At 55.7% G+C, this 23,672-nt stretch overlaps 1 protein-coding gene across 2 annotated transcripts; it reads left to right on the top strand.

Moving 5' to 3' along the window:
- Positions 1-866: 866 nt before the first annotated feature.
- NDST1 (N-deacetylase and N-sulfotransferase 1) lies at positions 867-17,966 on the top strand. 2 transcript variants are annotated; one of them, XM_065734714.1, is made up of 16 exons: positions 867-931; positions 9,381-10,267; positions 10,647-11,129; positions 11,367-11,454; positions 11,728-11,882; positions 13,151-13,336; positions 13,703-13,831; positions 13,988-14,170; positions 14,523-14,619; positions 14,764-14,887; positions 15,193-15,367; positions 15,526-15,696; positions 16,257-16,366; positions 17,022-17,124; positions 17,270-17,385; positions 17,663-17,966. In XM_065734714.1, the coding sequence occupies exons 2-16, from the start codon at positions 9,758-9,760 to the stop codon at positions 17,667-17,669; spliced, it is 2,637 nt and encodes an 878-aa protein (XP_065590786.1). In that variant the 5' UTR covers positions 867-931; positions 9,381-9,757; the 3' UTR covers positions 17,670-17,966. The 2 variants fall into 2 exon arrangements, with proteins under 2 accessions (XP_065590786.1, XP_065590785.1); XM_065734713.1 differs by having other exon boundaries at positions 17,578-17,966.
- The last annotated feature ends 5,706 nt before the right edge of the window (positions 17,967-23,672 follow it).

The raw sequence follows: 23,672 nt of genomic DNA, 5'->3' as shown, positions 1-23,672 counted from the left end.
AATCCAACTGCACTGCTAAAGCAGGTTGCCTGTAGGAGCAGGTGAGCTGTGTGAAGCCTGTTATTCCCCTCTCTGAGGAATGAAGGGAATCCTGTGTATGTGCACGTAGGTCTGGGATGCAGCCAGCCCTTCACTCAGATGTGTACCTTGAGCTTGTCTTGGAGTCAGAGTGGAAGAGCTTTGTGATGAACCAGCACTTCATCATCCAGCCTGAGTTCTGCAGCCGGGGAGGAGGATGGGGACGACCTCAGATTTAATTGGCTTCAAAAATCTGACACGCGCACCAGGAGAGAGATAAAAGGATGCTTTGTAGGAGACAGCAGCCTGACATTGCCAATTACACCGAGCGCACTGCCAGGGCTGCACCCTTTAAGACACCCCATCATGTGGGGAGGGAAGGACCAGGTACATCAAACACATCCCGGGCTCGGGGAGCTGCTAGGGACCTTTGGTTGGTAGATTATCACACAGCTGATTAAAAAAAAATAACAATAATAATAAAAAAACAGCCCTGTACTCCGACATCGAATCATAGCGTGGCTTAGGTTGGACAGGACCTTCCTGATCACCACCCCGCTCCGTGGGCAGGGCTGCCATCCACCAGGCCTCGAACGCCCCCACGGACGGGGGGCACCCGCAGCTTCCCTGGGCAGCAGTGCCATCTCCTCCCCGCCCAGCGCGATGAGCACGGCCCCTCCTTCCCGTCCCCGGGATCCAGCAGCGACCACCCCCATCACGACCGCCCCCATCCCGCCGTGCCGCCGCCGGGCGCCGCGTGCGAGGCCGAGCCCGCTCCCGCTGCCGGGGGCGGAGTGCCGGGCGGACCCGGGGGCGGTGCCCGGCGGCGGGGCGGAGTGCCGGGCCGGGCCGGGCCGAGCGGCGGCGGCCTGGCGGAGCGGAGCCGGAGCGGGGCCCTCGGCGGGGCATGCAGGTAGGGGCCGAGCGGAGGGCTGAGCGAGGCGGGGCGGCGGAGCGGGGCCGCAGACAAAGGGCGGCGGCGCGGCTCGGGGGATGCCGAGCTCCGGCCTGGTGCTGCTGGGGGGGGGGTGGACTCGGAGCCGGCGAGGCCGAGCCCGGCTGACCGCGGGAGGCCGAGGGCCGGGCCGCTCCGTGCCACCTGCCCGCGGGCGAGGTGCTGGGCTCCGTCTCGTTTGGGCGTGCTGCGGGAGCCGTGCCCCGAGCCCCGTGCTTGTCCTGGGGTGTGCCGGGGTCACCTGCACGGCCGGGCACGGCTGCTGCTCTGCCCGCACTCCCGCGCTGCTGGCACGCCGTGCCCGGTGCCCTCCTGGCTGCCCGAGCCGTGCCGCCTATTGGGAACCGCGGGGCTCCCGTCAAGATGCTCCCGTCGCCTTGCTGCCGTCCCCGAGGTCTCGTCGGATCTTCCCTGGATGTCCAGAGTGAGTCAGCTGCTTGCCAGGGGTGTTAGCAACGCTGTGGGGCTTCACCGCTCTGTCTAACCCTCATCTCCATCAAGCTCGTGGTCCGTCGAGCCAGCCGCAGGTTCCTCGGTACCTTTCCAGCTTTGTCCCCCCCTGCAAGCTACACTGGGGGCTCTGGGAGAGAAGGAGAAGGAGTACATGCCATGCAGCTGCCCGGTGTAGTGCACTGAAAGCTCCCAGGCTCTGAGTACTGCACTCCGCGGGCGCAGATGGGCTCTGGAAGTCAGAGCTGAGCTCGGTGTGGGGGTAGGTTGCAGTGGTTGCAGGTTGCTCACAAGGATCATAAATGACGTTAATTAAAAATAATAAAGGATTAAAGGAGGTCCCAACAGCGCAGCCAAGAGCTGCTGTAATGGTCCGCTCCTTGGTGTGTCGAGTCTCCATAAAGCACCTTATAATCCCATCTAGAAGAAATCCTTGCAACTTAGCCGTGAGCAAACTCCTGGAGCTTTAATGTATAGCTGTATCCACCTCCCGGCCCAAGTCTTTTGTTTTTTGACTCCACCTTTGCCTTTGTGCAGGCAGGTTGTCCCCTGCCTGGCATTCCAGCAGTGTCACCAGGAAAGCTCATGCTCCCTTGTGGACTGAATCCCATCATCGCAGCCTCCTGCGAGCAGGGATTTTCCCTTCCCACACTCCCACTGGTGCTGCTGCGTGGCTGGTGCTCCCTGTGCTTGGCAGCACCACACTGTCACCAACAGCCTTCACACAGCAGCTCTTCCTGTGACAGAGCAGCATCTTTGTTACTTTAATCTCTAGAGTGTCGTGTTGTTTTTTTTAACTGGGGCTGGGCTGGCTCACTCAGGGCTGAGGTGCAAACCAGGAGATGAGCACTGTGCCCACTCCATCAGCTGCACACGGGGCTGCAGCAGAGGAAGTCCTTGTTTTCCAAATAAAACAACCAGCATGGATTCAATAGGAAATAAGTTCCTTGCTTCTGAGTGAACTTGCCGTGGGTGGAGAAGAAGGAAATTAAACAATAGAAAAAAACGTGCGTGGCTTGATAAGACAGGAAAAAAACCTTCTTGGCCTTTGGTGGGGCAGCCAAGCATCTTCCCTCTGTGTCAGAGCTCATTTTAGGAATGACCAAGAAGGACGCAGTGATGCTTGTAGTTCTGGATGCCCATGTGTCTCTGGGAGCACACGAGCTCACCCCAAAGCTCCCATCCTGCCCATCCTGCCCTTGGCTGTGCCATCCCACCTGTGGGCTGCAGCCAGCAAAGCTGTAGAAAATTCCCCTGTTGTGCATCCCCAGGGCCAGAAAGCTCAGGCACGCAAAGCCTTTCCCGTTCTCTTTGGGAAGCTGGTGGGGCTGCTTTGTTTTTGTTTTGGTGGGGATGGGAAGGCCGTCCCTGTTAAGCAGACTGTCTGTCAGAGGCTGCTTCGTTGTTTTTTTTCCCCTCCTCTTTCTGCATCGAGCTGTCAGTACTTTAAAACAGGATGTATGTTAATGCTCTGTTGGTGGTAATTTAAACAGAAGAAAAAACGATGCCTCGCAAGTCAGAAACTAGGCTGGAGCCTGGAGAATGATTAATATCTTTTTCAGGAACACATCGTGGTGAAATACCACACAGCCGAGCGCGTCCCTGCTGCAGCGGTGTCACCAGCAGCACCCGCCTCCTCTGCCTGCAGATTCCTTCTCTCTGCTTTTGGGGACATCTCTGGTTGCCCAAACCCCCATAGGGGACAGAGGGCTGCAGTCCTGGTGAGCTGAGGGCTGTGCCGGGTATCAGGTCTTCCCCTGTGCAGTTGCTCTTTGGCTGTGCCAGGCTGGGGTCGGTGAGTGGGGTCAGTTGTAACGTGTCGGTTGGTTGTGGGGTTTTACCTCGTACGTGGGCTTCATTATTTTCTTTTCTCTCTTTTAGCTTTGATTGTTGACTTAAGTCTTGCTAGGATTACGTTATGGCTCAAAGCAGAGAGAAACAAGTTATTAAGGTCCTATATCTTGCAATTGCTTTACGATCATGAAGGGCTATGGTTTCCAGTCTATCTAACGTACGTTCCTCGCCCTGCTTGGATGGACTGTTTGGAGCTCAGACCCTCAGGCTCCTTGGCTAATGGGATATTTCTGGCTGAGGTGTTGCTTTTTGCTTTTCTACAGTGGGCTGTCCCACTGTTGGCTTTAGAACCAGAGATGGGGGCAGGAGGATGTGTCTACGGGGTCTGGGAGGAGGCAGTGAACGATGCTGCTTCCTTGGGGACTGTTGCAGATTTTGGGGCCGGGGGGCTGTGCACACTTGGTCCACAAGTGAGCGTGCTCCAAGCACCCTGCACCCATCTTTGTGGAGCAGCAGAGCAGCCGTCTCTGCAGGACCCCTGGAAATGTCGGGTGAGTCACACAGCATGGATGTAGGGAGAGGGCAGCCCATAGCTTATGATTCATATTGTTTTCCTGCAAAAGCCATCGACTGTAATGGCAGGGCTTGCAGCAGATGAATCAATACTGAGCCGTAAATCCTGCGTGTGGCTGCGGGCAGGGGCTGGAGCTGCTCGGCTGGGACATGTCCTCCCCATAGGGGTCAGCTCCTTCCTGCCTTGCCCCAGTGGGGGGCATTGGAAGCAGAAGGGAGCATTGCAGCCCGCAAGCATCTCCCGTGCTCTGCACCTGCTGCCTGTGCTTCAGCGGGGCCGGGGAGCATGACAGCCTCGGGTGCTTCTGAAGGGTGGCAAAGTTTGCTGGGAGAGGTAATATCTTTTATTAGCCCAGCTAATACCTTTAGGAAAAAACAGATGTGCTCTGGGGCCTGAGGAGTGCCGCCTGCCTGGGTTGTGCCAGGTTTTCCAATTGCATCCATTGATCTAAGAAAAGATCTGACCTCTGCCTGGCCTGGCCCTGTCCTTGGATGCAGCATCCCCAAGCACCAGCCATCAGGAGCTGACACTGGGGCATGCCAAGCAGGATGGATGGGAGCAGAGGGAGCATCTCCAGAGCCCCTGCAAGGAGGGGGCAGCTTGCACGGCGCCCTGGAAACCATTGCTTTCAGTCCTGGGCACTGAGGGGTTCATTGCAGCCCTGAGAGGTTCCCAGGCATGCTTTCAGTTAGTTTGTGCCACGGTGTTATGGACTCTCATTTGTGTAAGTGACATTTTGGGGCCAGAGTAGTGTAGAGCAAGGAGGCCTGCTCTCCCCTGAACAGCTGGTGGTTCTTCTGCAACTGGCTGAGGCTGGACTCCTGCAGATGTCAAATTCCTCGTCATGGGAAGATGTCAAGAAAAGGAAGCAGCTGCTGTGTACCGCAGGGCTCCAGTGGTGCTGCATGGGCAGCAGCAACAGCCTGGGGATGTTGCTTGGCCAAGGGGCTGTAGCTTCTTTGAGGGGATGCAGCTGAGCTCAGCCCTCCCTCGCCTTCCATTTGCAACAGGTCTGTCACAAATCTGAATGAGCGAAGTGTTGCAAGTAGCAAAAGGTGGCAACAGGACCTTCTCAAGAGGGTGTATATTTGGGTTGGTGTCCCCACGCAGCAAGCAGGTGCCACTGCAGGCTGTGGCTCCTTGCCTACCCCTGTGTATCAGACTTCAGGTAAAATTCCCTTCCTCCAGTCCTTTTTCTTTCTGACAGTGCTCAAACTTCAGACCTTGCTTATCCAGAATGGCTCTTGGACGCTTGGAGAACCGCAAGGATTGTCATGGCACATTTCAAAGCAGTAAAATCTGATTCATTGAGGGGATTGTTTTTCCCCTCTGTGAACCCACTTAAAATTCACGGCGAGTTTTGTCAGTTAGAACCTGTTTCAATTAACAGACAAAAGAAACTCTCCTCGTTAAGCGTCTCTTTCAATTAAGGTTCGGGAGAATTCCCCAAGCTCCACTTCCCAACTCCTCATGAACGAGGGTGTTCCCGAGGCTTCAAGGGCAAAAAGCACCACACCAAAACCTGCCTTTCCCTTCCCTCTCTGAGAAAAGGAACATTTTCACAACTGGTTTTGTAGAAAACCTGAGCAAAACGCTACTTTTATCTTTTCCAGTAAAACCCACGCGTTAACGGGGCTGTCTGGGTGAAAAACGTCTCTTTCAGAGCCAGACACCGTGGCCAAAAATAACTTCTTTATGGGAAGAACTTCGGCCATTGCTACCTGGCACATGGTTCATCTCACAGCTCGGGTGGGAGGGAGGGAGGGCTTGGGCTGTAGCAGTTCCCCTCGATGGTCCTGATGGTCTGGGATGTGTTTTCCCAGTGCTCGCTTGTTTGCTGCGTCCATCCTTCTTTATTTCATTTCTTTTGGGCACTGAGATGGGGAAAGCTGTGCCGCTGTCCTAAGGATAGCCAGGCTGGGGCTGTGCTCCGGCCTGTAAGCACTTTGTTTTTATCCCTGGCGTGGTGTAACTACTGTTTGCTAAGCACTTAAGAAGCCCATGTAATCTACGGCTAAGGCATTCCTTATCCAGCATTATAAAACTGCCCCGATAGCGAGCGGCCGTGCAGGTCGCCTTGGGAAGAGCCAGGGCCAGGTTGGCCAAGATGAAACTGTTTGTACCAGAAGAGGCATGGGGCTGGTGGAGCAGCTTCCCCACGGCCAGCATCCTGCCCAGATGGGGGGAAGCCTTCGGGCTGATAAAGCAGTGATGCAGAAGTGAGTGTTTTAAGGGAGATTTCTCACGCTGGGTACTTCTTCATTTCTAATGCGTGCTCCCCTGTCTTAAGCTCGCGGTTGTGTCTCGAATAATATGGTGGCATTAATCTCCTCTCTAAGGATGTGATTAATTCAATGGTTTTAGATCTAAATATTACCAACAGAGTGAAGGGAAATTCCCTGTAGAGGGAATTGAAACCTATTAATAATCATTTAGGCTGGCTTTATGCTTCTTCTGCAGGTAGCCCACGATTCCCAGGGCTGCAGGGGCAGCGACCGCTCAGGATGCTGGTGAGGATGTGTGAGATGCAGGAGAGATGGGGCACGGCCAGGATGGTGTTGTGATCCCACTGGGGATGGGCATCCCAGGGTGGCCAAAGCAAGGCATCTGCCCTGCTTGTCTGTTGGCCACAGCCTGGATGTGCGAAGAAGGGAAGTGTTGGAGCAAGCAGAAGTGATTGTGAATCGCTGAGCTAAGCAATGCAATCTAACGTCGTGCCTCTAAATCCTCATCCATCTGGGCTTAACCCTGCTGGCTTGCTTACGCACAGGAGCTCTCCACCAAGCAGGACTGTGGCTCTCAGGGGCACATCCCCATCTCAGGCTCTCCCCGTTGCAGAGAGATGTAGCCCTGCTGGGTAAGCAGCTGTCCAGTGCCCCATAACTTCAGCAGCCCCGCTGCTCGGGCTGGCTCTCCGCATGTCTCTGAGCATTTCAGGACAGGGGATGATTGCAGCATCCAGCTTCCCATGGCCATGTCACATCAACGATTTGAGCTTGTATCCCATGCTGGGACGGATGATTTATTTGACTTGTGAACCACCTTGGTCTTTGGTGCTTTCACTTGTGGCTGCACTTGTTGTACTGCTGATAAATCAGCCCTGCTGTGCATGTCTGCTGGGGCTGATCAGCTCTTCTCTTTCCTCCGAATCTATTTGCACATCCTTGCTTATATTTAATCTTCCCATTTCATTCCTGCAAAATCCCACTGGGGCTTTAAGGGAGAGCACTGTGTGCTGGTGATGGAGGTGGCTTCAGCCCCCTCCACCCTCCCATCCCTCTCTGGTTTACCATCTGGGAGGTACCAGCATCTCCATCCCTGGGCTGTCCAGCTGACCATGGGAAGCTTCCCTTCCCTGTGCTCTGCTTTCTAACAGCATTTCTCCCCTTTTCTACCCAGGAGAAAAGAATAACCAAACCTCAGGTGACCAGTGAGCTCAGGCAGGGCTGTGCCACCACCCTGCCCAGCAGGTACAGCCGTGGCAGGCAGGAGCGTGTTCTGCTGCAGGAGGTGGTAGCAGGGGTTGTGCTGGAGGAAAGCAAAGCTTTGGAGTGCTTGTCCTGTGCTGCATGGCTGTGGCTTGGGCAGGCACATGGCCGTGCTGGAGAAGCCTCTATGATGCTGATACTGTTTGTCAGCCTCCCGGATTACAACTGCTGGCCTTAAGCCGGCCGGCAGCCCGAGGCGGGGTGCTCCTCATGGCGGGGCAGTGCCTTCCTCCCCATGCCCTCACCCTTCCTCCTTCATAGACCCTTTTAATACCTTGCTGTGTTAGCACTGAGGGAGCAGAGCTCAGCTGTGCTGCAGAAGCTGCACTTTGAGGCTGGGAAGGCGAGAGGTTTGCTGCACACAGCGAGCGGAGGTGGGTTTGCCGAGCACGCGGGCACAATGTGGAGCATGGCAGGCTGTGCTTCAGAAACATGGGCCTCCAGGAGAGCCCGTGTGGGGAGAAATGGGCAGAAATCAAAGAGGAAAGGGTGTTTGTAGCAGCTCTCCTGGGATCCTTCCTGTGGTGCTCTGGTTTTGGGCTGGTCACGGTGTTTCTGGGACTTGAGGGCTGCTCGTGGGGCTCCAGCTGTATTTTCAGCCGTCTTTTCAGTAACCACTGCGGTTTTAAGAGGCACCTGAGCAGCTTCTGAAAATCAGGTTAAAAGGAAGTTTGGCTCCTGCTGCCACTTTGTCAGCCCTCGTGGAGGCTTTTATTTTTTGTTTCCTGTTTCATTACCACGTTTGCATTTTTTGTTTCAGAAAAAAAAAAAAACAACATAATCGTTGGTCCCTGGGACTGCTGTTCTCAGACCTGAACCTGTGAGCCCCCAAACACATCAGCCTGGCTGCTGGCAGGTGGTGATGGATGGATGCACAGCCCCAGCCGCTGTCACCGGGCAGTGATGCTCCATCCACCGGCTGTCACTTCACTGCCGGTAGCCATGGGAACACAGCAGCACCGGTGCTCGCCTTGCCCTCCTGATAGAGGAAAGCAGTTGATGGGGAATGGGGTGCTGTGTTCAGGATGTGATGCTCAGAGGTGTGTTCCCAGCTCTCCCCAGTTTGTCAGGGAGGATGGATGTTCCCTGAGGGTTTCCCTTAACGTGCACACAGTGATTTTTTGGCTTTTTTTCATTTATTCTGCTGTGCTGGGAGGTTTGGAAGGAAGGGTACAGCACGGGCGTGGGGCAGACCTTGCTGCAGGTAGGGGCAGGAATGACAGGATTACCCCGCAGAGTAGCAGCCTGTAATCCACGTTACTCCTCAGCCACGTTAATCCCGTTGTTGTCTGGATTCTGTTTGTCCGGACACTGCGCACTTGTGCAGCACTCCACAGCCATGCTCCCAGCCCAGACCTTTGGGGAAGGGCTCCCAAGGGAGCTATGAATAGCCCCAGCACTCTGCAAGGTGTGAAAGCAAGAGGCTGGGCTGCCCTTTCGAGCTGTCTCTGGGTAGGGTTGAGCCATGCCAAGGGCAGGGGTGAGGGACAGATCCCTTCTCTTATGTCTGCCGCTGCAGCCGATATGCCGGGGCTCTATTTTTATCTCTCTTCCAATCCCCTATAATGCTTTGATTGCACAAACCCCTTCCCACATCACCCAGGGGCTGTGTGCAGAGAGCTCTGCCCAGCCAGGAGCGGGCTGGTGCCCCACGAGGATCCACCCACTGGCAAGCCATGTCTGCCCTTTTTTCTCCCGTTTTCAAATCGGCCTTAACAGAGAAAGGAAAAACAATCCCAAGGTCCTTCTGGCTTCACATGGGCACTCTGGCTGGCCTTGGTCTTTCCCTCAGAAAGGCTTTGTCACGCTGACCTTGGCTGGCCGCCTGCCCGCCGCCCTCCCATGTCACCAGCCATGTCCCACGAGTGCACTGTGCCGGGTGGGATCGTGGTTCAGGGACGCTGTGCCCCCGAGGGCCTTCATCACAGCATGAACTGATGTGCTCTGGCCCAATGCTGCTCATGGTGAATACATATGGAAAGCATTGGAGCCAGTGCAAAAGAAAAGGGTGCGGGCTGCATGCTTGCAGGGAAGGGAGGAGCTGAGAGAGTTGTCAGCCGAGCCGTGGCTGTGCTGTGCTCACCTCCCCTCTCTCTTACAGGGCTGCACGTGGAGCCGCAGGAGCAAGGCTCCCCGGGGAGCAGCCATGCCTGCACGCCTGCCCAGACCCACACCGAGCCCACCCACTGCCCCCTCGCCCCACTGAGGACATGGGATTTCGGCTGGGGACGGGGACTCTCAGTGCGTTTGCCATGGTGACATGAAGCATTCAGCGAGGGACACCGGACTGCTGGAGGGGAGAGTCCCTGCGTGCATGCAGGCGCCCTGCTAGTGTTTTAATTTATTATCAGTAGTATTATTCCAGTTTATTTTACCTTTTTTTTTTTTTTTTTTTGGGGTGGTGGTGGTCTTTTTTTCCCCTCCCCCGGGGCTCGAGAGGGCAGGGGAGGGGGCCCCAACTTGCCTGTGGATGCAAGGATGACTGTGCTGGCGAGGGCCCGGAGGGGTATCCGACAGGTATCTCCCCAGGTTGTGCTGCTCCTGCTCTTTGCCTTCTGCCTGCTCAGTGTTTTTATCTCAGCATATTATTTATATGGGTGGAAAAGGGGCTTGGAGCCCTCCGGGGATGTGCCAGGGCCAGACTGTGATGAACCCAAGGTCGCCCCTTCCCGTTTGCTCCCACTGAAGGCCCTCAAAGTGGCCGATTCCTCCCGCACAGACCCCTTGGTGCTGGTGTTTGTGGAGAGCCTCTACTCCCAGCTGGGCCAGGAGATTGTGGCCATTCTGGAGTCGAGCCGCTTCAAGTACAGGACAGAGATCGCCCCGGGAAAGGGGGACATGCCCACATTGACTGACAAAGACCGGGGACGCTTTGCACTCATCATTTACGAGAACATCCTCAAGTACGTCAACCTGGACGCCTGGAACCGGGAGCTGCTGGACAAGTACTGCGTGGAGTACGGCGTGGGCATCATTGGCTTCTTCAAGGTATGGGGGCGTGTGGGATGAGCTGAGCCCAAGTGGCAGGGGCTGAGGTTGAGGAGAGCCCGTGTGGCCACAGGTGTTGATGCAGGGAGGAGTTTGGCCCAGGGCTGTTCCTCTGCAGGTTCTCCTAGCCTGTCTCGTCCTGTTAGAACGCTGCAGGGGGATAGCAGGAAGTGGAAATGCAGATTTGCAGGTGACTGTGGGTGGGGGTCCCGTGTTTGGGCAATGAAGAAGAGAGGGACCCAGCCCAGGGTGAGGGCTGCAGCCTGAGGTGGGCTGGAGCTGTTTGTGAAGAGGTGGTGGGCTGCTCCCTTCCCCTGTCTGTTCAGCCCCGCAACGGAGCTGCTGTCCTGTCTCATTTAACCTTTTTCTTCCCTCTCAGGCCAACGAGAACAGCCTGCTGAGCGCACAGCTGAAGGGCTTCCCCCTCTTCCTCCACTCCAACCTGGCACTGAAGGACTGCAGCATCAACCCCAAGTCGCCCCTCCTGTACATCACCCGACCCAGTGAGGTGGAGAAGGGTGTGCTCCCCGGTGAGGACTGGACTGTTTTCCAGTCCAACCACTCCACCTATGAGCCCGTCCTGCTGGCCAAGACTAAGTCAGCTGAGTCGATCCCACACATGAGCGTGGATGCTGCACTGCACACCACAGTGATGCAGGACCTGGGCCTCCACGATGGCATCCAGAGGGTGCTTTTTGGCAACAACCTCAACTTCTGGCTGCACAAGTTGGTCTTCGTGGACGCCGTCTCCTTCCTGACAGGGAAGAGGCTCTCCCTGCCCCTCGATCGTTACATCCTGGTGGACATTGATGATATATTCGTGGGCAAGGAGGGCACTCGCATGAAGGTGGAAGATGTCAAGGTGCTGCTGTTACAGCCTGGCTGGGTGGGCAGGGGGTACCTGGGACCAGGGTGATGGTTGGGGTGTTTTTTAACTGCAGGGGCGAGTTTCCCTGTCCTCCTTATGGAAGTCCCTTCTCCAAAGCACTTAAGGGCATGGGTTCTTTCCCTGGTATGGGCTCTGCTAGAGGCCTGGTTATGAAGCAGTTCCCTGCTGCCACTGGCTGAGGACGTTTTGCTTTCTCTTTCCCTCTCTCAGGCACTGTTTGACACACAGAACGAGCTGCGCACCCACATCCCAAATTTCACTTTCAATCTGGGATACTCAGGGAAATTCTTCCACACAGGTGAGGAGGGTAAGGGCATCGCTTCATGCATCAGTGCGTGACTGATGTTAGGGCAAGAACTGATGCTTAAGCAGTCAGGGCTGCAGGAGAGTTCCCAGCCCAGGCTATGCTGTGAAGCAATCTGCCTGGCCAGCAGAGGTGAGGTGTCCATGGGCAGCTCACTTCCAGGAGCTTTCCCACACCCCTGAGAGAGCCCCTTGGAGCAGGCACCCCATGCTAGGATGTTGTACCTGTCCCCATACCCTGTGGTAACAGCAAGGGTTGTCCCTGCAGGTACCGATGCCGAGGATGAAGGTGACGATCTGCTGCTGTCCTACGTGAGGGAGTTCTGGTGGTTCCCACACATGTGGAGCCACATGCAGCCTCACCTCTTCCACAACCAGTCGGTTCTCGCCGAGCAGATGACCTTAAACAAGAAATTCGCTGTCGTGAGTAAGATGCTGCCCGTGGGGATGCTTGTGGTGGGGGGAGGATGGAGCGAGGGGGCACGAATAGACCTTTGTAGGCTGGGGAATCAAAGGGGATGGCCTTGGCTTCCTGCAGCCCCTAGGCTGATCTCCTGCCTCCTTGGACAGAGCTCTGATTCCCAGGGTGACAATCTCTGTTTGCTGGAGCAGAGGGATTTGATGACAGTGACCCCCAGGAGCCCCCTCTCCTGTCTGCTGGGTGTAAACTTGGGATGAGCATCTCCTGAGGCTTGGCACCCTGCCTTTGTAACATGGCTGTTAAATCCATTTGTGCACTTGTACTCGGAGCAAAAATACCCACATCAGCCAGTGTGCCTCTGTTGCAGTGAACTGCCCCGGTGTCTACTGATGGGGAAATGCTGTCCATGCAGTGTTCCTCTCCAGCTGTGCCAGTGCTGCTGCCTACTCTAGGGCAGCATTCATGGGATTGCAGAGGTTGAACTCACAGAGTTACAGAAGGCAGCAATCGCTTGGGTTTGTGTGCTGGATTTTAACCAAGCCTGAGGTTTATGTTTAGCACGCTGTGGTTTGGTGTTGCACTGAAGCTGGCCCGTGTGGCATCCTGGAGCGGGGTCAGAGAGGCTGTGCCTGCAAGGATCTCACTGCTGGAAACTCCCTCTGCAGGCTGAGTTATCGAGGGACTCATTTGCTTTGTAAGGGCAAGCTCTGACCTTTGGCTTGGTTGGATATTGTCCATCCTCTTGGAAAGTCCTTTATCTGGCCTACATAAGGTCAGCATTGACACCAAGTCATGCTGTGATCAACTGATTTGTTCACAGCTGCCTTGAATCCAAATCCAGTAAAGCCAGGCCTAGCAATAATAATTGGATCTAGTAGCCTGAGAGATGGCTCTTCATGCTAACTTGGATTCATTCTCTGTTAATTAGAGATGCTTAATTAAAGAGAGAGACTGGAGCATTTCTGCTTGTGCTGGAAGAGATGGGCAGGTGTCCAGCTGAAAGTTTCCAAGTTGCTTTGTATCATTTCTGGGGAGCAGAAATGACTCCAAGAGGAGTGAGTGTCCATGCAGCACATCTACTATTGAACTCCTTTTTCTGGAGGCAGCCTTGGTTTGGGGAAGATGCATGAGAACAGCCCAACTCTTATTGCTCTTCAAGACACAAGTAAACTGTTTATGGCTGGGAAAGGACAGTCCTTGGGGGAGGTTGTGTTGAGCTGGCAGGTTGTGGTTCCCAAGTCTCCTTGGTCACCCAATCTCTTCCCTGCAGGAGCATGGCATCCCCACTGACATGGGGTATGCAGTGGCCCCCCATCACTCGGGTGTCTACCCTGTCCATGTGCAGTTGTATGAAGCTTGGAAGCAGGTTTGGTCTATCAAAGTCACGAGCACAGAGGAATACCCCCACCTGAAACCTGCTCGCTATCGCCGTGGCTTCATCCACAACGGCATCATGGTAGGTGGCCAGCTGTTATCTCTGATGCTTTTCTTCTCTGCCTCCTCCACCAAAACTTTGGTGGGTGGCTTCTGGATGGCTTGTCTGCTTTGGCTCCAGCCGAAGGAGAGTGTGGATTTGATGGGGTTGTGTTCCCCTTCATGTTTGCTAGTTCTGCACGGTAGAACTTCTTAGGAGGATGCTTTGTGGCCTCCCCATCTGTTCTCCACATCCCTTGAGGGTAGCAGAATTCAAATCAAGGCAGTGGAGCTGATCCTGACCTCTGAGAGGTTGAGAACCTCTTCTGAATCTGGGAGAAGGGCTGTGTGGCTTTTTCATTGCCCTGGTTCCTCCACATGTCCCAGGCACATCTTTCTCTCACCCCAGGTCCTCCCCCGGCAAACCTGTGGCCTCTTCACTCACACCATCTTCTACAATGAATACCCTGGTGGCTCCAGTGAGCTGGACAAGATCATCAACGGAGGCGAACTGTTCCTGACGGTGCTCCTTAACCCTGTGAGTACTGCTGCCTGGGTGGCACCTCTTGTAGAGCTGTCCTCTGCTGCTGCTGCATGCAGTGTTCCCAGTGCACTCAGCCAGAGCGGAGAGCTGTTTGTGCAGGATGGCAGCTGGGTGAGGTCCTGCTAATCCCTTCTCAATCCTTTACCTCAGATCAGCATCTTCATGACCCATTTGTCCAATTATGGCAATGACCGCCTGGGCCTGTACACCTTTAAGCACCTGGTCCGCTTCCTCAACTCCTGGACCAACCTGAAGCTGCAGACACTGCCCCCTGTGCAGCTGGCACAGAAATACTTCCAGATTTTCTCTGAGGAGAAGGACCCTCTGTGGCAGGTATGCCCCGTGCCTCGTGCAGAGGGAGAGCGGTGCAGTTTCCTGTCTGTGCTGGGGAGAGGGAAGCGGGATAAAGCTGGCCTTGCTCTGAGCAGCAGGTTGGACTGAATAACCTCTTCAGATCCTTTCTGACCTGAATTTTCCTGTGATCCTGTGGAAGAGCAGTGTTTTTTTCACCACTTTATGTTTCTGCGGATGGTGCTAGGATAGAATTTGCTTCATGGACTTGGAAATAAACCCAGATCTTTGCCATGGCCACCCTGCACATCTGCTCTGGCTCAGGGAAGCTGAGCAACCGCGCAGCTTCCTTCTCAGACTGCCCTGCCTCCAACCATCCTGCTCTGTGTTTCAGGATCCCTGTGAAGACAAGCGTCACAAAGACATTTGGTCCAAAGAAAAGACCTGTGACCGATTCCCAAAGCTCCTCATCATTGGGCCTCAAAAAACAGGTACATCCCTTCACCCTCAGTGCTGTGAGCACGATGAGAGGATTGCCTGGTTCCACACATCCTCAAGAAGCCTTTCTCAGCCCTGCTGATGCAAAGCAGGGGGGGAAATTAGGCCTAATTAGCTCTTGTTTTCTCTGTCTGAAGGAACAACTGCCCTTTATCTCTTCTTGGGGATGCACCCGGACCTGAGCAGCAACTACCCCAGCTCAGAGACCTTCGAGGAGATACAGTTCTTCAATGGACACAACTATCACAAGGGCATTGACTGGTAGGTCAGCCTGCATCTCGCTGCCATGAGGACAGAACTGAGAGCACCAGTTTCTTGGGGAGCACGTGCAAGGCTGCCTTGAGGCTGTTGACCTCATGTTTAAGGAGCTGGGGGCTGCTGCATGCTCTGCTCCATGCATGGTCGTGCTCATGACAGCAACAGTTCTGTCTGTGGGATGGAGTTTGCCTTACCCTGGATGTCTGCAGTGCTTGGTACAAAGTGTTGGAGACTGCTACCTGCAGAGAGGGTTTCTGGGGATATTTCGTGATGCCTGTCCACTTCCCTCACACTGTGCCTTCCCTCAGGTACATGGAGTTCTTCCCCATCCCCTCCAACACCACCTCTGACTTCTACTTTGAAAAAAGTGCCAACTACTTTGACTCAGAAGTGGCTCCCCGGCGAGCTGCAGCCCTGCTCTCTAAGGCCAAAGTCATCACGATCCTCATCAACCCCGCAGATCGAGCCTACTCCTGGTATCAGGTGAGCCACCCAACCCTCTTCTCACCCGGCTCCTTGCTGGGTTTGATCTCCCTTGATCCCTTGGGAGGCTGTAGTGCTTCCCAGGCAGCCTGGAGTTTGGGTCTAGTTGGTGTCCACTCCTGGCTGCCTCAGCAATGTGCTTCGCTCATGTTTGATAGCATCAGCGAGCCCACGATGACCCGGTCGCCCTGAAATACACCTTCCATGAGGTGATCACAGCTGGGCCTGAGGCTGCTGCGAAGCTGCGGACCCTGCAGAACCGCTGCCTGGTGCCAGGCTGGTACGCTACCCACATCGAGCGCTGGCTGAACAGCTACCACGCCAACCAGGTAGGGATGGCAGCCCCAGCACCTCACTCCCCTGAGCTGCATCACTGCAGCATCAGAGCAGGACAAAAATAGCAGGCCAAGCTGTCCCCGGCTTCGAGCTGCCTGTAGGGGAGATCAGGGTTAGATCTCAGCCTCGCTGTGACCTGCGTGGTGGGGAGGAGAGTGTGCTGCAGGCAGGGTGTGAGCTACGTTGGGTGATTCTGTTCAGCTGAATGATTTTTCCATCATCACTCAACCTTATAAAGTCTATTAATTGTGTGGTTCTGGCATAATTGCTGTAATATAATCCTAGCTCTCTGTGGGTTAGACAGCCCTGTGCTGAAGCTTTGATTCTGTCCTGGATCTGACTTTAATTTGCATTCAGTTTTCCAACACCTAGTGTAAGTGAACACCTGGACACATGTTCACTGTTGGCATTAAAAAGGGGACCTTCCACAAGCTCGTGACAAATTTAGCTCTGAGATGGCAAAACGTGCAGAGAAGGTGTTGTTATGCCCCAGGAGAGCAGGGCTGAAAGCCAGCAGGAGGTGAGAGTCACAGTCCTGCTTTCCTCCTTGCAGATTCTTGTCCTGGATGGCAAGCTGCTCCGAACAGAACCTGCCAAAGTGATGGAAACGGTCCAGAAGTTCCTAGGTGTGACCAACTTCATCGATTACCACAAAACCTTGGCGTGAGTCTCACTCCAAGCTTTCCTTTCTCCTCAGCCTGGAAAGCACCAGCTATCCCCCAGGGCACAGAGCAGGGGTTGCTCCCTTTGGGGGAAACTCAGGGGCACAAAACTGTCCAGGACAGGACCCTGAGACCTGCTTTTGCTGCTTACTGTATGGCACCCACACAGGTGCTACTCCACCCTGAACATTTCAGACAATAAAGCCCACCATATGGAGCAGAAGCCTTCAGAGCTCCTGGTAAAAACATAGTTTACTTCTGAGCCTGTCTTGCCTGTGTGTTTGGTCACTCTAAATTTGTGCCCAGGTGATGTGGGGCTCCTGAAAATATCCCAAGCTGAAGGTGTCGCAGAAGGCAATAACAAAAGCCCATGCAGGCTCCCATGCTTTCTCATAGCAGGGCAGTGTCAGGAATAAATAAATGAATTTTGTCAGGCTGCTTATTGTGTGCCTGTATGGTAAACCTGTTGTACAAGTTGGTTGATAATGAGATGTTAGCTGGGCTGCAAATTATAAATAGGCTCCAGAGCAGCACCCATGCAGTGGGTGCCAGCCAGCCTGCTTGCATACCTTGGGGAAGTGCATTGCTGTTGATCAGGACTGGGGCTGGGAGCCCTGGCTTGGCCAGGAGGGTAATGCAGAGCTGTCTCTTTACAGGTTTGACCCAAAGAAAGGATTCTGGTGTCAGCTTCTGGAAGGAGGCAAAACCAAATGCTTGGGGAAGAGCAAAGGGAGGAAGTACCCTGAGATGGATTCAGACGTAAGTACGCAGTGGGGCAGTGGCTTTGCTGGCATGGTGTCCTAGACACAGAGTGGGGCCATAGTGAGGGAGGGCTGGGGGGCAGGCTTGGATCTGGATGCAGCAGTCTGTCCCATTAACCCTTGTCTCTGTTCTCCCATTGCAGTCACGAGCCTTCCTGCGGGACTATTACAGGGACCATAACATCGAGCTCTCCAAGCTCCTGTACAAAATGGGGCAGACGCTGCCCACCTGGCTGCGGGAGGAGCTGCAGAGCACCAGGTAGCTGCTGCCTTCTGATCACGTCCCTAAGCAATATCCAGCTGCAGCCTTCAAGGGGATGCTGGAGCCCTCGAGCAGGACGGCTGCGTTAAGGCTGCTGGGTGCTGGCCTGACCCGGTGGTCCCAGCACTGCGACCTCTCCTCCTGCCCCACGTCCGTTCTGTTTTGTTTTCTTCTTTTTTCATTCCCAAGCCTGGTGGTGAGGTCCTTTCCTGTCCTGCTCTGATGGAGGAAACAGGGAATTGGTGCAAATTCTCTCTTTCTCTGCCCAAAACAGACCCTAAGTTCCCTGGGCTGTGAGCAACGTCGGAGCCGTTCTGCACCTCCTCTGCAGGTGATGGAGGAGCAGCTTTGGGTGTGCTGGAGGTGATTTGTGCAGAGCTGTAGCAGAGGAGAGGAGCTGGTGGAGAGCACAGAGTGTCCCAGACCTCATCCCTCCACCCAGCCCAGCAGCACCAAGTGGGAGTTGGCTGGATTCCCCCAAAACCCAGCTCTGAAAACACCCGGAAAGAAAAAGAAAGAAGGTGTCCTTTTGTTGCAAAGACTTGGATGCTATTTCTTTGCTCATCTTCGTTCGTTTTCAACCTTGGGACCGCTGTCAAGTAGGAGAAGGGGACGGGGTGCTCCCGGACCCACACCTGCTCTGCAATGTTTTACAATCGTGGTGTTTCCTGTGGTAAAGCCTGGAGGTGCCTGGAGGCCTCCAGCACGCACCCAGCCCAGCTCGCAGGAGCGTGAGCCCTCGGGGACGAGGCAGACTTTGGGCTATTGGCAGTTGAAAGGATGCTGAGAACTTCAAACCTCTTGAATATTAAAAGCTAAAGTATTTTAATAATGTCGGGGTGCGGGGGGAGGGTTTGTTGCCTTCTGATTTTGGAGGGGGGTTGTTTTTTGTTTTTGTTTTTGTTTTTTTTCTCCTTCGGTGCCAGAATTTGTACCTAAACCCTGAGGGTTTTACGTGGTCTGTTTGGCTGTTACATGGGAGGGGTGGACAAAGCTCAGTGAGGGAATAATGGGAGTTTTCCCCACTGGAGATGTGTCTTTCTGTTTGTCATGGTGACGTGCAGGGGCTGCCTCCTTTCACGTGGGCTTCGTGGGCACTCTCCCATCCCTGGCTCTGGCTGTGCTGGCAGTGAGTGTGCACGAGTGTGTGTGTGTGTGTGTGTGTGTGTGTGAGCATCCTTGTATGTAGCAGTGCCAACACTGAGCTGTCGTGGATCTACGTGGGTAAGGGCCCGGATTTCCTCGTGGATGGAGCTGCTGCTGCTTGTGCTGGAGGCTGGGGAAGGGCAGAGCCCTGGTGGTGCACGGGGATGGCTGGGAGGACGTTGGGAAGGGCGCCCTGTTTCCATTTGTGCCCCCAAGGCGCCTGCAGCACCACTGGGGAGGCGGCCTGATGGTACAGTGGTGGAAGGAGGCGGAGCGAGGACACATGCTTTCTCCAATCCCAGGGATACTTTTGATCCCTTCGTGTTTTATGTTTGGAGGAGGGAAGCTGGAGTCCCCCCCCGACTGACCCTCCTGCAGTGCCCTGGCAGTGCCTGGACGTGGAGCAGTGCCAGAGCAGTGCAGAGGGAGAGTGGCAGCGATGTGGGGCTCTGCCCCATCACTCCATCTAGTTCTGGATGGCAGTGGTGCTTCCCAACCTTCGGGTTTTGCATGAACCTCTGTAGCCATGTGCCTGCAGGGTGGGGGCTGCCCTTCCCCTCTGCCCCCTTGGCTCCGTCCGAGCCCATCCGTGGGGCTGTGTTCAGAGGGTGTCCTGCTCACTAATGTAAGGTCCTGTTGAACTAACTGCTAATAAAATGGGGTTCGCTGGTTTTACCTGCTGTGCTTTTGCCTCTTTTCCTGCTCTTCTCCCCGGGGTTCTGCACACCCACTCAGTGTTTTGCACCCAAGATGTGGGCTGTGTTGCGGTCTCAATTTGGGAGCTGTCACCTGTGCCATATGGGTGCACACTGGGACACGACCCACGCGTGCACAGCCAGGCTGTCCCATACCTGCACGTGTGCCAGCATCCCCCTGGCTGCTCCCATCCCCGTGGGCTCACGTCCTTTGGGGCGGGGTTGGGAAGGATGGAGGCTCCGTGGGAGCAACCCCACAGCTCAGCTCCGTGCACGAGGTGGCAGCAGCCATCCAGCTCTGGATCTGACCGTGCTGCGCATGGCCCTCTCGGCACCCGCAGCCCCTTGGGCCCCAAAACCCGCCTGGCTGCTGCCTTCCCCCTCCCTCCCGGCCCCTGCACAGTGCAGGAGGAAACGAAGCCCAGGCCTAATGAATCCCAGCCGGGCAGCGGCGGGCTCTGCTCGAACCTGTCCGAGTGACAAACGATGTGCGGGGCTGCGTGGGGGGATGCTGGCTGCAGTGCTGCTGCCCGCCGGGTTGGGGGGTGGGGACTGTTTTGGGTTGTGCTGGAGCAAATCCCAAAGCCCCTGTTCCCATCCAACCCAGGGGTGTGCACCCCCAGCTCGGTCAGCTGCCGCAGGTGGTACCAGCTGCTGCATGGTGTTAGTGGCTTAATTAGCAGGGTCAGGAGGGACGGGGACACGGGGAGTTTGTGCTGAGGGAGTAAAGGGATGTGCCCGTGGGGTTCAGCCCTGGGGGGGTTCCCACTGCCCCGTCCCCTCGCCCCAGCCCTTGGCACCGATGGTGTTTTCCAGCTCCTGTGTGTGCAGAAAATGTGCAAACGAAGCGAAATCTGGGCTGGGCAAGGGCCAGGAGCGGCTGCGGCCAGCTGGGCGCTGGCAGGGACACAGGGAGCCCTGGTTTGGTGCCTCCCTGAGCACCTCCACATCCCAATCCCTGTGTCTTGCCACATCCCACGTCCTTCCCAGGGCATGGAGTGATGCTGGCAGTCCCGCACAAAGCCAGCGTGTGATGCCCATGGCTGTGGCACTCGGAGCATTGCAGCCCAGAGGACCAGCTCCTGTTTGGCCTCAGGCTCAGCACTGCGGGATCAGGGCTCGCTCGCACCCCATAAATAACAAAAAGCACTGAACACAGAGCAGCCCTGGGAGAACAGCATCTCAGCACCATATGGCAGCAGGCGAAATCCAGATGATGCAAATATTTCACACTGCTGCAGGATGGTGAAGGCTCCGGTGGCAATGGGATGCACATGGGGCATTGCAACGGGGGCAGCTCCATCCCAAAGTCTTCATGCCCGGTGCTGGGAGTGGGAAGTGTCCCATCTGCTGTCCTGGGGACCCATGGTGCAGCCGTGTTTGTTTTCAAAGAGTAATTAAAGAAGAGCCTCTCCTTGAACGAGGGCCATGCAAAATATTTCTTCTGCCGTCTCGTGATTTGCAGTGACGTATTTACATTTTCTGATAAAATAAAGCCCAACTGTGGCATCTGAAAAATGTCAGCGTGTTTTTATTACGAGTGCATCCATCCCCAGACTGTAGGAAACCCCTCACTCCGTGAGCAGGCCTTGCTCAGAGGACGCGTGCTTTGCCTTAGGAGCTGTTCACAAAATGGATCACGTATTTACGGCGCCTCGGACCGTTAATGCGAATTGCCCGTGTCAGTGTCACAGGCTGAACCAGGAAACCGTGCGGGAGTAAAACAGACTTTAAAACGTGGTGCCCGTGGATTTTTGCAGGGTGTTGTGGAGCAATAGAGGAGAAAAGCCAGCAGGATCCCAGGCTGCGAGGCGAATCCCAGCTGTAGGAGGGCGATGCGGTGCTGTCCCGACAGTGCACATCTGGCTTCAGTTTCCCCATACATACACTGCGGGGGCTCAGTGAGCTGTGGGGCCCCATCCTGATGGGGGGTGGGAGATATCCCCCATCCTCCAGCCCATCTCCAGGCACAGCCCGGCCCTGTGACCACCCAGGAACCTTCACTGCCTATGTCCCTGTGACCTCCCCCCGAGAGGGGGTCCCAGCTCTGTGCAGGTGAGTTGGCCCCTATGGGATGGCTGTGGGTGCTGGGGAGGGGGCACGGGGTGAGACAGAGAACCAGACCCCACTCTGGGCTGCTGCCAGGGGTCTCTCCTGGGGACCACGTGCATCCCATTGGTAGAGGATGGGGAAAGAGAGCACCCAGCCCTGCACAGCCCCCACCCGCAGACCCAACACGATTCAAATGCTTTGGAATGAGCCAGAATAAATATCTTACGGTAAATTACCAGGACTAATAATTATAAAAATCTGTACTTCTGACCCACCGCCAGGGAAGGCTTTCCAAGCAGCTGGCGGCCACATGAGCACCCCCAGCCTGGCTGGGGGCCCCTACAATCCAGGGACTTGGGGTCTCCCCGCCGTGCTGGGGAGGCTCTGAAGCCCCATGGTGGGACCTCTCACCCTGCTCCCCATAGGGCTGTTGGGTGTGCGGGTGATGCAAGCAGCCTGCCCCACTGAGTGTGATCCCCTTCCCCCAACCTTTTTCCATCCTCTTCTCACAGACTCTGAGAAAAATAGGGCAGATCTCAGACCCGACCGACTGTGGCTGATGACTCAGGGAGCAAACAGCATCCACAGCTCAGCACTGCTCCTGCCCTCAGCATGTCCTGGGTGCTGCACTGTGAGTCCAGGGGGGCCCGGTGCTGCTGGAGTGTTGCTCTGTCCCTCGGCACGGGGTGCTTGCAGCCCCAGGGTGGGGGCCTGTGCTGCCCCACTCTCTGCTGCCTGCATCCCGTTCCCATTCTGTTTGGCCAAGCACAGTGCTTGGCTTGCAGTGATCAACAGGAAATGGGAGATGGATTTCTTGCTCACCTCGGGCTTTGCCATAAACACTGCGGGGCCGACAGGAGCAGCACTGTGCCGGGGTTGGTTATCGCTGTTTTGTGCTCTACTTCCTCCTGGCGCTGGAGCTGAGCCTGACGCCAACCCCTTGCTCCCCCATTATTTCCCATTAACAGCCCCAGACATTACTATAAATCATCCATCCCTCCCCATAGGTGCACATCATACCCTCCCCAAGCACCCAGAGATGACAGCGGGGCTGCCCCAACCCTGCACCCCGTTGGCTGTGTTTTGGGGCGCTGGGGTCAGGGGGTCCTCCAGCCATGTGGGCACTGTTTGCAGAGCTGAACAAAGGGGCTTTCTTCCATCTCCAGCTCTGAGAAAGCGAGGACTGTCTGGAAATGTGGCTGTGACACAGCCTCAGAGCCACTGTGGGACTCAGTCGGGACAGGACTGGGGACACTGTCACCCTGAACCCCAAGATCCCATGAGCGGGGGGATGCTGGGGTATACATCCAACCATAGCTATGCCCAGCAGCCCCTCAGCAGGGCCAGACCCTTCCAACAAAAGTCACTTGTGCGAACCAGGGAAACACAGGCGGCTCTGTGCAGCAGCACAGACGTTTCTGGCATGTGTGCCTGTGCATGTTTTGGCACCGAAACGCACATCCTATTTCCACACGCCGGCTGGGCCTGCGTTTCCCTGCAGAGATGGGGGATGCAGAGGTTTAGGACGGAGCTGGAGGGGATGTGGGGTGGTGGCAAGGCATCTCCCTTAGGCACAGCACGGTCCGAGGGGCTGCAGTGCTGGGATAGGGCACAACAGGGGCACAGTGCTGCTGGGGAGGGGGTGGCACGTGGCAGTGCTGTGTGTGCAGAGCTCCCACCCAGGACGCCCTTGGGCTGATCCCGGCCGGGGCACGGCCCCGTCTCGGCCATTTCCCAGCCCCAACCCCACTCTGATTAGAGCCGTTTCACATTCCTCCCAGTGCCAAAAGGATATTTTATCAGCGAGCAATTTTTTTTTTTCCTGCAGACTATTTTCTTTTCATGAAAACATGAAATGGTCTGAAAGATAAGGAGCAAATTTATAGCAGTTCACACCAAAGCAGCCAAGACGCTGGCAAGGAAAAATGCCTTTCCCTGCTGCCCGCCTCTCCTGCATGGTCCCCACCCCACGGCTTCCTCCCATTCTCTCCCAATTCTCGTGGCTCCCACGGCTGCCCCACTTCCAGCTCTTCCTGCCCAGTGCTGGGATTGCAGTGGGGATGCTCATCAGACCCATGGAGGTCCATGCAGCTTTGGTCCAGGGTTGTACAGCCTGGATCTATCCCATTGCCTTGGGAAGCATCCCCATGCAAAGTCCATCTGCTGTTAGAAGACTCTCAGAGGAGGTTTGGAGGAATCCTTTGGGGCATCTGGGTTGATGAGGAATGAGGACAGTCCCTGAGAGGCACATCCCCACCCCAAGAAAGCCCCCTTGTTTGGCTCCTGCCTGACACACCGGCCCCGCAGAGCTGTGGTGCTGAACTCACCCAAACCTGCCATAAATTTCCCCGTCTGCCCCCAGCCCGCCGGCCCCTTACCGCAGCTTTACGA

This window comes from Cyrtonyx montezumae, unplaced genomic scaffold, assembly GCF_038088225.1.
Source record: "Cyrtonyx montezumae isolate F1298 unplaced genomic scaffold, pur_monq_1.0 scaffold_18, whole genome shotgun sequence".
Taxonomy (NCBI): Eukaryota; Metazoa; Chordata; class Aves; order Galliformes; family Odontophoridae; genus Cyrtonyx; species Cyrtonyx montezumae.
Note: the sequence above shows the minus strand (reverse complement) of the source record. Positions and strands in the feature narration are given on the sequence as shown.

What these genes read in the sequence shown, in the direction of transcription:
- NDST1 (XM_065734713.1), top strand. Translation starts at nt 9,758, where the DNA reads ATGACTGTGCTGGCGAGGGCCCGGAGGGGTATCCGACAGGTATCTCCC. An exon ending in TCATCCACAACGGCATCATG is followed by an intron (nt 13,337 to 13,702) that starts GTAGGTGGCCAG and finishes CTCTCACCCCAG; the next exon opens with GTCCTCCCCCGGCAAACCTG. An exon ending in ACAGCTACCACGCCAACCAG is followed by an intron (nt 15,697 to 16,256) that starts GTAGGGATGGCA and finishes TCCTCCTTGCAG; the next exon opens with ATTCTTGTCCTGGATGGCAA.